General features: G+C 42.5%; 1 protein-coding gene across 1 annotated transcript in view; it reads left to right on the top strand.

The window, feature by feature from the left end:
- SPAG17 (sperm associated antigen 17) overlaps positions 1 to 19,680 on the top strand; it is a 296,695-nt gene that overhangs the window by 187,236 nt on the left and 89,779 nt on the right. Inside the window, exons 21-23 of the mRNA XM_077807348.1 lie at positions 599 to 710; positions 1,421 to 1,558; positions 15,188 to 15,301. Coding sequence (XP_077663474.1) covers positions 599 to 710; positions 1,421 to 1,558; positions 15,188 to 15,301 — 364 coding nt within the window. The remainder of the gene's footprint in view (positions 1 to 598; positions 711 to 1,420; positions 1,559 to 15,187; positions 15,302 to 19,680) is intronic.

The following is a 19,680-nucleotide window of genomic DNA, read 5'->3' as shown; positions in this document are numbered from 1 at the left end:
AAATACCTTTAAGTCAATTTAGGCCTTCCACTGTGGATAAGTCAAGCTCTATGCCATTTAGTATTCTTGGATATTTTGGGTAAGACCTTGAAAACCAAAGTTCTGTCCGCTTCATCTGGATCTTAAAGATCCTATAGCTATTTTCATCAGAGTAATAGTTTCTCTCAGTGTGGTTGGCCAGAATTTCTCCTTCATCCCTATTACATGGTGAGCAAACAACCTATCTACCACTCTCTAACCCCAGGGATGGTTGCATATCAGTGAAGCAGTGATTTTATATGTTCATATAGGGCCAAATTCTGCTTTCCCTTGTAACCAGATACCCCCATTAATAATAATAAGGTTGTGTATTGGTGTAATAGAGAATAATTTTCCCCATAGTTTGTTAAAGTCATTTGAAAGTGGTATCAGTGTAAATAAGCTACTATTTCCTATGCCAATATCTAACAATTTTACATGTTAATCACTGTATAATAGCATTGAATGGCTGAACAAAAAAAAAATAACCAGAAGAGAGCAATCTTGCTTGTCTTCCATCTGCCTCCTTCATGCCTTCTGCCTTTCCAATCCACACATAGTCTGACATATCTTTTTCCAGTTTCTTGGCTATAATGTTGGGGAGGATCTCATTCAAGTCTCAGGGACCAGTCAATATCTTTTCCCCACTGACGGAGGACAGATCCAAGCAGAAAAGATAAAATTTGAAAAAGGTGAGTCTTCCTTTCTTTATATTTCATTCCATTTTATTATTGATTGATGGGGTGCATGTGCAATTGAAAAAAATATTCATGAAATAGGACACCATTTAAAAGTTCTCTTAACTTGAGAACTTTTTATAATTATTATGTTTGTAGAACTGATTAGATCATTGCTCTTCAGTATCAAAATTCTAAGACTACTTTCAGTTATAATAAAGTTCTTTTCACATCTCTGTATTAAATTAATGATTTCTTAGGCAACTTGGAGCATAGTTTCTAATTGCACTGTATTTCTGTATTATCATAATGTTGATATTTTGTTGTTATATTTTAACAATTGGTGGATAACCAGAGAATCTGAAAATTAGAACTGGAGACCAACTAGGTCCTATTTAGTCCATCCTTTAGCAACCAGTGCATGGTTGTTCCCTACATTACATGCTTCAGTGATTTGTCCAATCTGGATTTAAATGTCCCAAGAAATGGGGCTTCTACAACCTCCTTTGGAAGATTATTTCACATCCTAATGGATCCGACTGTCAGGAAGATTTTTTCTGATATTCAATCTAAAATTTCCTATTCTTAATTTTGTCCTATTACTCCTACTAAGCAATTTGGCTCACCTTAACTAATTTCTCTGTTTGACTTGTTGGCATCACCAATCTGTAACTGCAGGCACAAAAGCAAGCCATTTACAAATGGCTGTATTTCATTGTTTTCAGGGACAACTTTGGTAAAAATGAAGGTGGTAAAGGATCACCACAGTTTCTTCATTCATATCACAGACCCCAAGAAAAGCTTGATAGAAAGTGAAGGACAAGAAATGATCAACTCTTTGGAAGGGCAGCAGAGTGAGCCAGGTCAGTGGGTCACCATCACTGCTATAAAGAGTAATCATCGAAAATAGTCCACTAATTAGATGCAAGGCATGACATGTTGCAAGTAATGAAATAATTATTTCAATTCTTATTTATAATACCAGGTAAATAAAGTTAGTTTAGTTGAAAACAGATAAATGTACTCTACTGAAGAATAGGAGGATGAACTCACTTTACTGGACATTATTTGAGAAGACTGGAAGGAAATCAAAGCCTGAGTGAACGTCTAGCTTCACTTTCTGTAAGATGCTGAATAGTTTACTTGCTATCATTGCCATTCATCAAGTGCAACAGAATAAGTAGAGTGAATGTGCTATGTTGTAGCTATTATTATTCTGACTAGTACTTTGCTTGAAATGTCATTGGGCTAATGCATGCCTACACTATATCCCATTTGGAGCCCAAAGAAGCTGTAGAGGTGCTCTTCAGTGATCCTTACTGGTGTAACAACCTTTAGGTGGCCGTTAAAAACTGGCCTAAAGTAGAGCAGCCCTAAGTTTTCTTACAGGCTGAAGTGCTCCTGGCAGCTCTGGGATTCAGCAGAACACAAAGGTGGCATGCAGCAACCTTCCCTCACCCCCTCCGGTGTTCAGATCAGAGCTCTGGCACACTTGAGGATCTGGGCATGACTAACCACAGGTCCAGTTGGCTCGCTTGATCACCACCCACTTTGTTGTGCACAGAGGCAGAGAAGATGTTGTGAGAAGTAATTGTAACAAGGGCTGTCAAGCAATTAACAAAAATAATTATGATTAATTGCATGATTAAAAAATAATTGTTATTAATCATACGATTAATCACACTGTTAAACAATAATAGAATACCATTTATTTAAATATTTTTGGATGTTTTCTACATTTTCAAATATATTGATTTCAATTATAACACAGAATACAAAGTTTACAGTGCTCACTTTATATTTATTTTTTATTACAAATATTTGCACTGTAAAAAACAAAAGAAATAGTATTTTTCAATTCACCTAATGTAAATTCATGAAAGTTGAATTTACAAATGTAGAATTAGGTACAAAAAAAACTGCATTCAAAAATAAAATAATGTAAAACTTTAGAGCCTACAAGTCCACTCAGTCCTATTTCTTGTTCAGCCAATCACTCAAACAAGTTTGTTTACATTTTCAGGAGATAATGCTGCCTTCTTCTTGTTCACAATGTCACCGGAAAGTGAAAACAGGTGTTCTCATGGCACTGTTGTAGCCAGCATCGCAAGATATTTACATGCCAGATGTGCTGAAGATTCATATGTCCCTTCATGCTTCAACCACCATTCCAGAGGACATGCGTCCATGCTGATGACAGGTTCTGCTCAATAACAATCCAAAGCAGTGCGAAGCGGCACATGTTCATTTTCATCATCTGAGTCAGATGAGAGAAGAAGGTTGATTTTCTTTTTTTGTGGTTCCGGTTCTGTAGTTTCCACTTCGGAGTGTTGCTCTTTTAAGACTTCTGAAAGCATGCTCCACACCTCATCCCTCTCAGATTTTGGAAGGCACTTCAGATTCTTAAACCTTGGGTCAAGTGATGTAGCTATCTTTAGAAATCTCACACTGGTACCTTCTTTACGTTTTGTGAAATCTACAGTGAAAGTGTTCTTAAAATGAACATGTGCTAGGTCATCGTCCGAGACTGCTATAACATGAAATATGTGGCAGAATGCAGGTAAAACAGGGTAGGGGACATACAATTCTCCCCCAAGAAGTTCAATCACAAATTTAATTAACTCATGGAAGCATGTCCTCTGGAATGGTGGCTGAAGCATGAAGGGGCATACGAATGTTTAGCGTATCTGGCATGTAAATACCTTGCAATGCTGGCTACAAAAGTGCCATGCAAATGCCTGTTCTCACTTTCTGGTGACACTGTAAATAAGAACAGGCCAGCATTAACTCCTGTAGATGTAAACAAACTTGTTCGTTTTAGCGATAGGCTGAACAAGAAATAGGACTGAGTATACTTGTAGGCTCTGAAGTTTTACATTGTTTTGTTTTTGAGTGCAGTTATGTAACACAAAAAATCTACATTTGTAAGTTGCACTTTCACAACAAAGAGATTGCACTACAGTACTTGTATGAGGTGAATTAAAAAATACTGTTTCTTTTGTTTATCATTTTCACAGTGCAAATATTTGTAGTAAAAATAATAATATAAAGAGAGCAGTGTAAACTTGGTATTCTGTGTTGTAATTCAAATCAATATATTTGAAAATGTAGAAAAATATCCACAAATATTAATAAATTTCAATTAGTATTCTGATGTTTAACAATGTGATTAAAACTCCGATTAATCACAATTAATTTTTTGAGTTAATCATGTGAGCTAACTGTGATTAATTGACAGCCCTAATTGTAACCCATACTATAGTTTCTGTTGCAGGGTGGAGGGGAAAGGAGGCACCCAGAGAGTGGGAAGAGGATCAGAGGTGGTGTCAACAGACAGAGAGGAGCTGAAGGTTAGGGACACTGGGAGAGGGTTGAAGGGAAAATAAGAGCATAAGGCAGAGGGGAAGACACCTGGGGGAAGGGGAATGGGTTAGAGGAGGACATACCAGGAGAAGTCTCATGATCATTGAGACGTGAGAAGTTTTATATTTCTCCTTTGGTCTGTGTTGCTCACATAGTTGTGCAAATGAAACCATACAGAAGCCTACAACTCTGCAATAGTATCTAAATGTAGCCCCCTCCTCGGGCACTTGTCATCCCCAATGGAGATCCCCTTATTCCACTCTTGTTGTGAGCTCAGTGACCGAATTTAGGGCTAATGAGCCCCTGGATTTTTTGCAGTCAGTGCCTCCACCTAGTGGCCATATGCATGAACTAATAGATAACAGCTCCCCCCTGCTGGAGCCTTTCACTGCTGTATATAGCTATACTCTTCAGTATGGATGCAGCCTGCTTTTCACTGTGGTGTGTGGCTACGTGTACCCTATATGATATCACAAGTGTAGACAATGCCTGTGTGAGTTACATAAATTTCAACTCACATCTCTGTAACCAAGGAACTGTCCCACACAATACTATTACTTTATAGATTTGATTATTATAATTATATACAGTGATTATTATAATTATATGTACACCATAACATGAACATAACCCATAAAAAACCCTAAGCACTAGAAAGCATGGGAAAGATCATTTAAGGTATTTTGAATAAGTATTGTTTTAACCTTTCAGTTCATGCATTTGGTTAATAATAATATCAATATGTAAACATTCACTTTATATTTTTATTACACATTCAAAAATACATTAAAAGAACATTACTGGGAAAATTATTAAATACTGAAAAATTAGGAGATGCCAGAATTAAGGTTGCTGCTGCCTCATTCAGTGCACAAGATGAACAGTGTTCATTAATTCCGTATTTTGTTTTCTCCTTATTTTTCAGCGTGTGGCCCCAGGCCTTATTTACTATTCAAACCCTGCTCTGAAAACAGAATTATTAATTTCCTAATAGCATTTTCTATTACACTTATTGTTATAGTATCAGTATTTCACAAACATAAATGAATTTATGTTCACAGTGCTCCTGTCAGATGAGGAGGTGGTATTATCCTCGTTTTACAGATGGGAAACAGAGGCACAGAGAAATCAAGCTCAAAAATACCCACTAATTTGGGCACTCAATCAGAGACACCTAGGACCTGATTTTTCAGAGTACTTAGCAGTATACAGCACTTTATATTTTCAAAGCACAGCTCCCATTGACTTCAGGTGTACCTGGGAGTTGTAAGATTGAAAGGGGATCAATTTGTGATCAGTTAGATTTTAAAGCTGAACTCTGACAAACTAGGTTTACCAATATATAATGGAATCAAATGGGATAACCCTTTTTTATTGCGTCCAGAGAGCGTTGGCTTATTAGTTGAACGCTGGGTTCTTGGTAGGTCAAATTTTAACTTGAACAGTTGTAACCCTTCTGCCCATCAGAGTTGGCAGCAACAAGGGCCGGGTTCAATAACTAGGGGATCCATTCCAATAACACAATGCAAACCGGCTCGAGCCCCCACCCAGTGACCTGGGACAAATATATACCACCCCCGCTGGGCGCCTCCAAGAGGCAATACTTCCCCTCTCGCAAGCACATAGTCTGAGTGTAGCAAAAGCCTTTTAATAACAGAGAGAAACAATGTGGCATTATGTTGGGGAAACACCACCAACAGGATTCATAACACAACCCATGAGCAAAAAAAAACCCACCCCAGGCAAATTGGGGCATGCCCTTTTCCCTTTGGTTCTTGAGTCCAGCAACCCCAAATCACCCAAAGTCCCAAAAGTCCAATGCCCCAAAAGTCTCTGTCCCTGGTCAGGGCAGCCCCAGAGTTCGAAAGTTTATCTGCGGAGCTTTACCTCCCAACCTGGGTGGAAATGGGACGGGGGTAAGAGGCACCTTACGTGATCTGAAGCTGACCGCCCCATAGCTCCATAGCGGCGCTCCGCTCCGCCAGCCGCCCCACAAACTCCTTCGCTCCGCTGCACTCCGCTCCGCCAGCCGCCCCACGAACTCCTTCGCTCCGCTCCGCCAGCCGCCCCACGAACTCCTTCGCTCCGCTGCGCTCCGCTCCGCCAGCCGCCCCACGAACTCCTTCGCTCAGCTGCGCTCCGCTCCGCCAGCCGCCCCACGAACTCCTTCGCTCAGCTGCGCTCCGCTCCGCCAGCTGCCCCACAAACTCCTTCGCTCAGCTCCACGACCCACAAACAGCTCCTGCCATCCACACACTGCTCCGCGTTGAACTGCTCCACAATATATCTTCAGGCTTCCCCACTACTTAACACAACACTCAGTGATTTCAGCTCTTAGGTGAATTCAGCTTGTAGTAGGGGAGCCCCAGTGCTGGTGCACTGTCAGCCCAAAGTGAGCTCAACAGCCTATAACTAGACTTCTAATGAAATCAAAATTAGCTCTGATATTCCACAGTGGAGAGAGGAGGAAGTGCAATTAGCATGTAAGGCCCTCACCAAGGGGCCCATGCCACCAAGTATTAATACTTGTCCCCAGCCTCTCTCTATTCACACAGTTTTGGAACCCATGACCCTTGCCTAGCGAGTGCTACTTAGTTGATGGTGAATCCCTCCATCGTAACAAAAGGCCACGTACAGTTCCAAGCACAGTTCCCATAATCAGGGTAATAACAATTTATTCTTCCTGCCCCAATAACAGAGACGCTGGGGATCCCACAGCAGCCAAAGTGACCATTTGAGCAGCTATGGTCTCATTCTAGGCGTGGTGGGTGTGCCTATGCAAATGACATCGGCCCCTGAAGTTCTTTTCCACAACTTGCCACACCTCACCACCAGATGTCAGGGTGGAGCTCATCCTGACACTGCTTACACAGTATTTCTCAGATCAGGACCCTTGCTATTCTTTACCAACCAACAATGCATTAATTCATCCAGAACAAACAGTTGACCACACAAATGTAGATGAAACCAGTTGTGTGTACTACATGTACAATACATTCTCGCAAGTGATCATCACAGACTAAAGTTGAGGTTCAGCCGTTCTATCCAAGAATAAGGCAAATTCCCAAGATTTCTAATTACATTTACTTACAATTCTTAATACCTAACATATTTATCATACTTCCAAGGATGTATTTATCTTTAAGACACTTTGAAGAGTGTGATTAGTAAATTTGAATGGATCGGTTCAAAAGGGACAGGTTTAGAATATTAAAAGCTATTGCTTAAAGTAATTGTTTTCAATCTCTCTTAGGCCATTTTGTTTGGACTTATATAGGAGTTAGAATCTAAAATATGGTTACTTGATGTCTCACTAGAGCAGGGGTGGCCAACCTGAGCCTGAGAAGGAGCCAGAATTTACCAGTGAACATTGCCAAAGAGCAACAGTAATACGTCAGCAGCCCCTCATCTGCTAACCCCCTCCAGCCTCCAGCACCTCCCTCCCACTGGCAGGCCCGCCGATCAGCGCCTCCCCCTCCCTCCCCACATCTCCTGCCCACCGCAATCAATTGTTTTGCAGTGTGCAGGAGGCTCTGGTGGAGAGTGGGGAGGAGCGAGGTATGGCAGGCTCGGGAGAAGGGGCAGGGGCCTTGGGGAAAGGGGTGGAGTGGTGGCAGGACCTGGGGCAGAGCAGGGGGTTGAGCAGTGAGCACCCCACACCACATTGGAAAGCTAGCATCTGTAGCTCCAGCCTCGGAGTCAGCGCCTATGCAAGGAGCCGCATATTAACTTCTGAAGAGCCACATGCGGCTCTGGAGCCACAGGTTGGCCACTCCTGCACTAGAGTATAGATTCAACAAGATAACTACGGTCCTTTATGTCAAAGAATAGAAAGGGAAATACAATCATTGAAATGAAATCTCACCACTTCCTGTTACCCTCTTAACCCTGGGACGGGGGGAGAGTCCTTTCCACACATCTGGGACGGGCATCGGTCGCTTGCACTTAGGATTCTGCACTTTCTTGTGTTGGGTTCAGTCAGTTCTCTTCATCACGTGGTGTCTTCAGTTTATATACCCAAGTTTCAGGGCTCATAAGAGGGAGCCAACCACATATTGCTATTGGACCCATGCCAAGTGAGAGCTTAGTTTTAGCTCTTTCAGTTTCTTGCTGCTTCCATTAGTATCCAGTAGATGGCATTCATGTATAACAAATTTCTTTAATCCTTTTCATATGAGCAGCTTTTTAAATTTGGTTCATTTTAAGGATTGAATATCATTATTAGCTCCTACTATCAACTGGAATCTCCCCTTTTAAGCAATATGTCTTAATATCCCAAAGTTATACCCTGTTTTATATCTTTTAACATTTTTTCTTCTTTGCGCTAGACAATTCCTATTACTTCTAGAGTGCAACAATTATTTACAATGAAAGCAAACAAAATCAATATAATCTTCTAAATTTGGAGGACATACTCTATCACAGAAACATACACTTTAAGGTCAGAAGGGACCATTATGATCACCTAGTCTGACCTCCTGCACCATGCAGGCCACAGAATCTCACCCACCAACTCCTGTAACAAACCCCTAACTTATGTCTGAGCTATTGAAGTCCTCAAATTGTGGTTTAAAGACGTCAAGGTGCAGAGAATCCTCCAGCTAGTGACCCGTGCCCCACGCTGCAGAGGAAAGCAAAAAACTCCCAGGGCCTCTGCCAATCTCCCCTGGTGGAAAATTCCTTCCCCACCCCAAATATGGCGATCAGCTAAACCCTGAGCATGTGGGCAAGACTCACCAGCCAGACACCCAGGAAAGAATTCTCTGTAGTAATTCAGATCCTACCCCATCTAAAATCCATCACAGGCCATTGGGCATGTCTACAGCGAGTAGTCGAAGATCAATTAATTGCCAAAATTAGGCTATACCATCATATCATCTCCTCCATAAACTTATCAAGCTTTGTCTTGAAGCCAGATATGTTGTTTGCCCCCACTGCTTCCCTTGGAAGGCTGTTCCAGAACTTCACTCCTCTGATGGTTAGAAACCTTCATCTAATTTCAAGTCTAAACTTCCCAAAGGCCAGTTTATATCCATTTGTTCTTGTGTCACATTGGTACTGAGCTTAAATAATTCTTCTCCCTCCCTGGTATTTATCCTTCGGATATATTTATAGATAGCAATCACATTTCCTCTCAGCCTTCTTTTAGTTAGGCTAAACAGCCAAGCTCATTGAGTCTCCTTTCATAAGACAGGTTTTCCATTCCTCAGATCATCCTAGTAGCCCTTCTCTGTACCTGTTCCAGTTTGAATTCATTCTTCTTAAACATGGGAGACCAGAACTGCACACAATATTCCAGATGAGATCTCACCAGTGCCTTGTATAATGGTACTAACACCTCCTTATCTCTACTGGAAATACCTCGCCTGATGCATCCCAAGACCGCATTAGTTTTTTTGACAGCCATATCACATTGGCGGCTCATAGTCATCCTGTGATCGACCAATACTCCGAGGTCCATCTCCTCCTCTGTTACTTCCAAGTAATGTGTCCCCAGTTTATAACAGAAATTCTTGTTATTAATCCCTAAATGCACTTCTCACTATTAAATTTTATCCTATTACTATTACTCGAGTTTACAAGGTCATCCAGATCTTCCTGTATGATATCCCAGTCCTTCTCTGTATTGGCAATACCTCCCAGCTTTGTGTCATCCGCAAACTTTATTAGCACATTCCCACTTTTTTGTGCCAAGGTCAGTAAGAAAAAGATTAAATAAGATTCGTCCCAAAACCGATCCCTGAGGAACTCCACTAGTAACCTCCTTCCAGTCTGACAGTTCACCCCTCAGCGTGACCCGCTGTAATCTCCCCTTTAACCAGTTCCTTATCCACCTTTCAATTTTCATATTGATCCCCATCTTTTCCAATTTAGCTAATAATTTTCCATGTGGAACCGTATCAAATGCTTTACTGAAATTGAGGTAAATTAGATCTACTGCGTTCCCTTTGTCAAAAAAATCTGTTACTTTCTCAAAGAAGGAGATCAGGTTGGTTTGACATGATCTACCTTTTGTAAAGCCATGTTGTATTTTGTCCCAGTTACCATTGACCTCAATGTCCTTAGCTACTTTCTCCTTCAAAATTTTTTCCAAGACCTTGCATACTACAGATGTCAAACTAACGGGCCTGTAGTTACCCGGATCACATTTTTTACCTTTCTTAAAAATAGGAACTATGTTAGCAATTCTCCAGTCATACGGTACAACCCCTGAGTTTACAGATTCATTAAAAATTCTTGCTAACAGGCTTGCAATTTCGTGTGCCAGTTCCTTTAATATTCTTGGATGAAGATTATCCAGGGGCCCTGATTTAACCCCATTAAACTGTTCGAGTTTGGCTTCTACCTCGGATGTGGTAATATCTACTTCCATATCCTCTTTCCCATTTGTCGTCCTACCATTATCCCTACGCTCCTCATTAGCCTTGTTAAAGACTTTGGCAAAGTATTTGTTTAGATATTGGCCATGCCTAGATTATCCTTAACCTCTACTCCATCCTCAGTGTTAAGCAGTCCCACTTCTTCTTTCTTTGTTTTCTTCTTATTTATATGGCTATAGAACCTTTTACTGTTGCTTTTAATTCCCTTTGCAAGGTCCAACTCTACATGGCTTTTGGCCTTTCTCACTTTATCCCTACATGTTCTGACCTTGGTAAGGTAGCTTTCCTTGCTAATCCCACCCATCTTCCACTCCTTGTAGGCTTTCTGCATTTTCTTAATCACCTCTCTGAGATGCTTGCTCATCCAGCTTGGTCTACAATTCCTGCCTATGAATTTTTTCCCCTTTCTTGGGTTGCAGGCTTCTGATAGTTTCTGCAACTTTGACTTGAAGTAATCCAGGCCTCCTCCACCTTTAGATCCACAAGTTTTTCAATCCAATCCACTTCCCTAAATAATTTCCTTAATTTTTTAAAGTTAGCCTTTTTGAAATCAAAAACCCTAGTCACAGATCTATTTTTGTTTATCCTTCCATTTAGTTTGAACTGAATTAGCTCATGATCGCTCGAACCAAGGTTGTCCCCTACAATAATTTCTTCTATGAGGTCCTCACTGCTCACCAAAACCAAATCTAAAATTGCATCCTCTCTTGTCAGTTCAGCAATTACTTGGTGAAGGAATCCATCAGCTGTCGTATCCAGGAAAATCTGAGCCCTATTATTATTACTAGCACTTATCCTCCAGTCTATATCTGGGAAGTTAAGTCTCCCATGATCATACAATTCCCATTAGTATTTACTTCTTTAAAAACATGAAAGAGGTCTCTATCCATATCCACATCGGATCCTGGCGGTCTATAGCACACCCCAAGCACTATCCCAGGGCAGGCTCTAGTAGCTTTCTTCCCGAATGTGATTTTTGCCCAGACAGACTCTATCTTATCCATTCCATCACTTCTTATTCTTTACAGTCTACCTCATCACTGATATACAATGCTACTCCACCACCTTTGCCTTTATTTCTGTCTTTCCTAAACAGCACATACCCTTCAATACCAGTACTCCAGTCATGACTACTATTCCACCATGTTTCTGTTATCCCTATAATAACTGGTTTCACTTCCTGCACCAGTAACTCTAGTTCCTCCATTTTATTACCTAGGCTCCTCGCATTAGTGTACAAACATCTTAATTTTTGCCGTTTGGCTTTGCTCACATTCTTTACCCAATTGGGCACAGACATTCTACCGCCAATATTACCTATTAGATTGGTATGTACACTGCCCTTCCGCCTTATGTCCATTCTCCTACCCAAGGTTGTATCCTTTCTTACTTCGTTTTCTTCCCTTTCAAAGAGAATAACTGGCGTGGAGTTTGCCTGGACATCTCCCAACCATCTCCCCCAAATTTCCAGTTTAAAGCTCTCTTAATCAGTTGTGCCATCCTCCATCCTAGAAGTCTATTTCCCTCCTTACTCAGGTGAAGTCCATCCCAAGAGAACTGTCCTCTGTCCATGAATGCTTCCCAGTGGCCATACATCCCAAAGCCCTCCTTATAGCACCACTGCCTGAGCCATCTGTTGAGCATCATAATCTTGTCACACCTTTGTGGCCCTTCTCCAGGAACAGGCAGAATCCCACTGAAGATCACCTGAGCCTCGATTTCCTTTAGTGTCTTCCCCAGCCTGGCATACTCTCCCTTGATATGTTCCAGCGAGAATCTACCCGTATCATTTGTTCCCACATGAAGGATAATCAATGGATTCTTTCCCGCTCCCGTTAGGATCCTCTTCAGCCTCAGGTCCACATCCTGTATCTTAGCACCCGGCAGACAGCATATCCTTCTGTTCTCTGGATCAGGTCTTGTTACAGGCCTGTCTGTTCTTCTCAGTAAGGGGTCCCCAGTCACGTAGACCTGCCTTTTCCTGGCGATGGTGCGATTCTCCAGTTTATCCCCTGTTCCATCTGGCCGCAAGTCCTCTCGATTCCTATTGTCCCTTGCAATCCTCTGCAACCCATCCCGTATCCTCCTGGGGCTCATATTTGGTGTTATCTCCATTGACTCTTGCCCTTTTCCAAAAGAACAATCTGATCTTCTCTTTTTCCTTGCCCTCTCACCTTCAGTGACCAGCTGCTGTTCCCCTTCTTCATTTTCCAACTCTGCAAACCTGTTCCTGAGCTCTATTTCTCCTTCACTGCCCCATCTTTTCCTCTGCCTGGTTCTGCTAGTCACATGCTTCCACTGTCCACTTTCCTCATCCAGCAGTATCCCCTCAGAGTTCTTCAGTCCTGCTTCCATCTGCAAGTCTGAGCTTTTCCCTTCATCCTTTGCATGTCTTTGCTCCATCATCTGCTCAAACCCCCTTCTAAACTCAAGCAGAGTCTCCCCCTGCATCTCCAATCCTAGGATCTTCTCTTCCATCAGCTCTATCAGGCGGCACTTCATGCAGACAAAATTAGTTACAGGTACCCCCTCCAGGATCATGTACATGCCACAGCTTCTACATCCATTTATCTTCATAGTGTCTTCCACTACTTGGGTCACTACCACTGCTGCCTCTGTGTCTGTCATAGCCTTCTCACTTAAGTCCTGTTAGTCTGAGAAACACAAACCAAACCAAAACACCCACCCACAGCAAAACAAACCCCCAACGAGCATGAAAACACTGCCAGAACACCACACACTCACTTCACTAGCCTGTCTGTTCCTTTGCCTGGCTCTTAGTCTTCCCCCACAAACTCCCCTTTCAGACTCCCACTCAAACTCCCGTTTACAGCTCTGTTTGCTGGGTCCTGTGCCGTTGCAGCTGCCTACATATTCTTTGGTTATACATAAGCATTTCACAGTATTTAGAATTTACAATAGAACAAGAGATGTTTTCCACATACAGAAGGATGTAGATCTGGCTCACAAGGCAAACAAAGGTGCAATTTCTAGTCTGGGATGAAAGACAGATTATCTCTGGTGTATTTGATTTACAAAGAAAATCATGTGTATATATATATATGGTGTGGTATAGTCAACACCTGCCCCAGTGTTCAAGTCCTTGCTCCAGAGCATGGGAACGTTAGCGCTTCTCCACTAAAAGGTCACCAGAATTTTTTAACGTAGGCAAAATAACTGCATTTTTCCCTAGCCTCACTCTCCAAAACAGCTGAACTGTTTGGCTGAAATGTTCCAAAAAAATTTCATTCCAAATAGTCAAAGGTTGACAGAGTTATAAGCAACTGAAAACAGGGTCTTATAACGGGAAGCATTGGGCAACTTTATAGGTGGCGCTGCCAGCTCCTCTGAAAAGGATCTCTGGTTTCCTTTACCTTTTCTTTTCTGGTTGTAATACAAGGTGATGGGTTTTGACATAAAGGGCCCTAAATTATTTGGTAACCATCAGTTACCTCTCTCCATGTGAACATAGCAATTAAGATCAGCTGAGATGTTTGAGCTAGCAGGTTAATGGGTTGAACAGGAGGAGGTTGCTGGAAAGGTAGCGTTCTTGATTCTGTTTTTCTCCTCTCTTGGTTTGACAGAATTTGGGTCTGTTGATCTTCAGTGATTGCTTATCTGTTTTTCCAGGATTTTAAGGAAAGGATGATTGGAAGGGTGTAAATGGGGACAAATGCTCAGTCCTTCTGTTTTGCATGGGTGGGGAATTTTTTAATCAGCTACTGTAGCTGTCTATAATTTTTGTAATAAAAGTAGACAACGTGCACCTATAAGCTAGGACAGGACCTTTTAAAAAATCTAAATATATAACTAAAATAATAGAAGATTATTAAGCAAAACAATTACCAGAAAAACCTGACTGTTCCTGTCTTTTTAAAGTATCCCATTCTATGAGTGCACAAGGATGATGCAATTAAACAATGGTACTTACATTTAAAACACATTTTTAAAAATACTATTTAACATATTACATAATTCATCTTAATAAGAGGTTATAGGTTATATATTTCAGCTTCACTTTAAAAAGTGTTGGATAATTTTATGATGACTAATAATTATACATCCTGGTGTTTGATCACATTTCATGCTTCAGGACTTCAGCTAGTTGCTTTGGGGATTAGGAAGGAATTTTTTTCATTAATATACAGCATTTTGCATCTAGCTAGAAGTATTTTTGAACTTGTTTTGTTTTGTCTTTCTTTAAACCATCAAGTATAAGCCATGCTTAGATAATGTAGTAGATGAACCAATGGTCTGATCCAGTAGTGCAATTAAGGACAGCAAATCCTTTCTTTTTATTTATTCAGGCAAAAGACTCATTGAAGTCAGTGGAGCTGCTCCTTACTTATCCTGATATATATAAGGGTAGAATTTGGCCCTAAACTGTTTGCAAAAGGATCCTATGTGATAGGATGTAGGTTAACGAGGGATTTGGAAAAGTTTGTGAGGTTGATCCCTGAGTTGCTCTGCATGTTACACCATTCGTGAGGTAGCAAATCCATGCCTGCACATATAAAAATGACATGGCTGTCAGCTAAGCTGCATATGCAGAATAGGGGAAGGAGCCGAGGATGTTTGGCTCCAGTAACACAAAGAGACTGGTTGTCACTATTAGTAGGGGGTTTACACAGTCCAACCACAAGTAGGTAGTGGTGCACATAGTAGCCAATAGATTACAGTTCAGCAATTCATATATGTATTTTTTTTCCTCTTTAAATCCACATTTGTCTTCTTTTTTTCTTTTTTAAGGAAAATTAATAAATCAAAAGAAAGCTGTGAGCAAGTTTGGATCTTTTTCAGCCACTTTGCAAAATGGAATCCAGCTGTCCTTGAGCTACTATGGAGCTACAGGAAAAGCAGCAGGTAAAGCAAGCAGACAGAAGAAGATATTTGAGAGCCCACAGTGGGAGTTCTTATATCTTTCATACACCCCTCAATAATCTGTTGCATCCAGCCCTGACTTTTTTAACATAGTGGGGAATTTTCACCAGGAGTTGAGCTGAGGTTACATTGTCAAATATATGTTATGATTCAAATTTCAAAATGAAAGGAGGTCTCTGCACTTTTTTACTTATGTGAAAACAGACCAGTGTAGTAAGAAAATCCCGAGTATTTTTATTAACTAGCTTAGCAAAACCTGCAAATTAGTTTGAGCCAAAGAAAATGTGATTTGCTAAGGAATCTTCTTGGTTTTCCAAGAAATAATATTTTTCTTAATTTACATAGGTGATTATGGAAATTCTCATTTTGTGTCAGGCCATGTGTACACATAATGAGGAATTTCTGTCAGACTTTCAATAAATATATTCACCAGCTGGAAGCAATTGCTTCATAACCCACAAAGAAAACACCAAGAGCTAATAAGAAAATCTTTTTTCATTTAAGACGTCACTGAAAATATCACACACCTGAAAGCAAAACCCCCCTCTGATCAGAAAATAATTTCAGCATTTTTCACCCTTTAAACTATGAAAACATTTAATCAGATGTTTCTCTGTGTGGGTTGTGGTAAGCCATTTGTCTGAGTATACATTCAGTTTCAGTTCTTCCAAGACATTTTCCCCAAGAATTACTAAAAATGTACTTCTTATCTTGTGCTAAAATAGTATCCATACTGTAGTGGACTGTGAAAATTCACATTACATCTTTAAAAAACAGAGAAGCATCTTATTAACCAATTAAATATTCTTTTGTATACATGATGGTAATTTTGATTGCGGTACAGCAGCCATTCCCAACCATAGGTCTGCATGCCATTTCTGGTGTTCAGGCTTCTGCGTCACATACTCTAAAGTTCCCCACTCTACCTTAATGATAGGCCTCCCTGCTGAGTCTCAGGGTATGTCTACGCTATGAAATAAGGTCGAATTTATAGAAGTCGTTTTTTTAGAAATCATTTTTATATAGTCAATTGTGTATGTCCCCACACAAAATGCTCTATGTGCATTAAGTGCATTAACTTGGCGGAGTGCTTCCACAGTACCGAGGCTAGCGTCGACTTCCAGAGCGTTGCACTGTGGGTAGCTATCCCACAGTTCCCACAGTCTCCACCACCCATTGGAATTCTGGGTTGAGATCCCAGTGCCTAATGGGGCAAAAACATTATCACGGGTGGTTCTGGGTACATGTCGTCAGGCCCTCCCTCCGTGAAAGCAACGGCAGACAATCGTTTCGCACCTTTTTTCCTGAGTTACCTGTGCAGACGCCATACCACGGCAAGCTTGGAGCCCGCTCAGCTCACTGTCACCATAAGTCTCCTGGCTGCTGTCAGACGCGGTACTGCATTGCTATACAGCAGCAACCCATTGCCTTATAGCAGCAGACAGTGCAATAGGCCTGATAGCCATCGTCGTCATGTCCGAGGTGCTCCTGACCGTCTCAGTAAGGTCAGTCAGGAGCGCCTGGGCAGACATGGGCGCAGAGACTAAAATAGGAGTGACTCGACCAGGTCATTCTCTTTAGTCCTGCCGGCAGTCCTATTGTACCGCCTCGTGGCGAGCAGGCAGAAGATGAGGATGGCTAGTAGTCCTATTGCACCATCTTCTGCCAAGCAGGCAGGAGATGAGGCTGGCTAGCAGTCCTACTGCACCATCTGCTGCCAGCCAAAGATTTAAAAGATAGAGTGGATCAAAACAAGAAATACACCAGATTTGTTTTGTATTCATTTGCTCCCCCTTCCCTCCCTCCGTGAAATCAACAGCCGAAAATCATTTCGGTGAGGTCTGTCAGGGGCACCTTGAAAAGTTTAATGGAGATTCAGTCCTGCCTGAAATACCAGGGGGAGGGATAGCTCAGTGGGTTGAGCATTGGCCTGCTAAACCCAGGGTTTTGAGTTCAGTCCTTGAGGGGGCCATTCTGTGTGACAGTTGTTTTTGTTTCTCCTTGATGTAAAGCCACCCCCTTTGTTGACTTTAATTCCCTATAAGCCAGCCCTGTAAGCCATATTGTCAGTCGCCCCTCCCTCCGTCAGAGCAACGGCAGACAATCGTTCTGCACCTTTTTTCTGTGCAGACACCATACCACAGCAAGCATGGAGCCTGCTCAGATCACTTTGGCAGTTAGGAGCACATTAAACACCACACACATTATCCAGCAGTATATGTAGCACCAGAACCTGGCAAAGCAAAACCAGGCGAGTAGGTGACGTCAGTGCGGTGACAAGAGTGATGAGGACATGGACACAGACTTCTCTCAAAGCACGGGCCCTGGCAACGTGGGCATCCTTGTGCTAATGGGGCAGGTTCATGCAGTGGAACGCCGATTCTGGGCCCGGGAAACAAGCACAGACTGGTGGGACCACATAGCATTACAGGTCTGTGACGATTCCCAGTGGCTGTGAAACTTTCGCATGCGTAAGGGCACTTTCATGGAACTTTGTCACTTGCTTTCCCCTGCCCTGAGGCGCAAGAATACCAAGATGAGAGCAGCCCTCACATTTGAGAAGCGAGTGGCAATAGCCCTGTGGAAGCTTGCAACGCCAGACAGCTACTGGTCAGTTGGGAATCTATTTGGAGTGGGCAAATCTACTGTGGGAGCTGCTGTGATGCAAGTAGCCAACACAATCAAAGATCTGCTGATATCAAGGGTATTTCCTCTGGGAAATGTGCAGGTCATAGTGGATGGCTTTGCTGCAATGGGATTCCCTACCTGTGGTGGGGCCATAGACGGAACCCATATTCCTATCTTGGCATCGGAGCACCAAGCCGGCAAGTACATAAAGCGCAAGGGGTGCTTTTCAATAGTGCTACAAGCACTGGTGGATCACAAGGGACGTTTCACCAACATCAACGTGGAATGGCCGGGAAAGGTACATGACGCTCGCATCTTCAGGAACTCTGGTCTGTTTCAAAAGCTGCAGGAAGGGACTTTATTCCCAGACCAGAAAATAACCATTGAGGAAGTTGAAATGCCTATAGTTATTCTTGGGGACCCAGCCTACCCCTTAATGCCATGCCTCATGAAGCCATACACAGGCAGCCTGGACAGTAGTCAGGAGCTGTTCAACTACAGGCTGAGCAAATGCAGAATGGTGGTAGAATGTGCATTTGGACGTTTAAAGGCGTGCTGGCGCAGTTTACTGACTCGGTTAGACCTCAGCGAAACCAATATTCCCACTGTTATTACCGCTTGCTGTGCGCTCCACAATTTCTGTGAGAGTAAGGGGGAGACGTTTATGGTGGGGTGGGAGGTTGAGGCAAATCGCCTGGCCGCTGGTTAAGCGCAGCCAGACACCAGGGCAGTTAGAAGAGCACAGGAGGGTGCAGTGCGCATCAGAGAAGCTTTGAAAACCAGTTTCATGACTGGCCAGGCTATGGTGTGAAAGTTCTGTTTGTTTCTCCTTGATGAAACTCCTCTTCCCTTGGTTCACTCTACTTCCCTGTAAGCTAACCACCCTCCCCTCCTCCCTTCGATCACCGCTTGCAGAGGCAATAAAGTCATTGTTGCTTCACATTCATGCATTCTTTATTAATTCATCACAGAAATAGGGGGATAACTGCCAAGGTAGCCCGGGAGGGGTGGTGGAGGAGGGAAGGACAAGGCCACACAGCACTTTAAAAGTTTAAAATTTTAAAACTTATTGAATGCCAGCCTTCTGTTGCTTGGGCAATCCTCTGGGGTGGAGTGGCTGGGTGGCCGGAGGCCCCCCCCCCACTGCATTCTTGGGTGTCTGGGTGAGGAGGCTATGGAACTTGGGGAGGAGGGCAGTTGGTTACACAGGGGCTGTAGCGGTGGTCTGTGCTCCTGCTGCCTTTCCTGCAGTTCAACCATACGCTGGAGCATATTAGTTTGGTCCTCCAGCAGCCTCAGCATTGAATCCTGCCTCCTCTCATCACGCTGCCGCCACCTTTCAGTTTCAGCCCTCTCTTCAGCCCACCACCTCTCCTCCCAGTCATTTTGTGCTTTCCTGCACTCTGGCATTGTCTGCGTCCATGCATTCATCTGTGCTCTGTCAGTGTGGGAGGACAGCATGAGCTCAGAGAACATTTCATCACGAGTGCGTTTTTTTCACCTTCTAATCTTCGCTAGCCTCTGGGAAGGAGAAGATCCTGTGATCCTTGAAACACATGCAGCTGATGGAGGGAAAAAAAGGGACAGTGCTATTTAAAGAGACACATTTTATAGAACAATGGGTACGTTCTTTCATGGTAAACCTTGCTGTTAACATTACATACATAGCACATGTGCTTTCGTTACAAGGTCGCATTTTGCCTCCCCCCCTCCTCTAACTAGCCCCTCTCTCC

The sequence above is a fragment of the Eretmochelys imbricata genome, chromosome 1, assembly GCF_965152235.1.
Source record: "Eretmochelys imbricata isolate rEreImb1 chromosome 1, rEreImb1.hap1, whole genome shotgun sequence".
NCBI lineage: Eukaryota > Metazoa > Chordata > Testudines > Cheloniidae > Eretmochelys > Eretmochelys imbricata.
The sequence above is the reverse complement of the archived record's forward strand: the minus strand, read 5'-3'. Positions and strand labels throughout refer to the sequence as shown.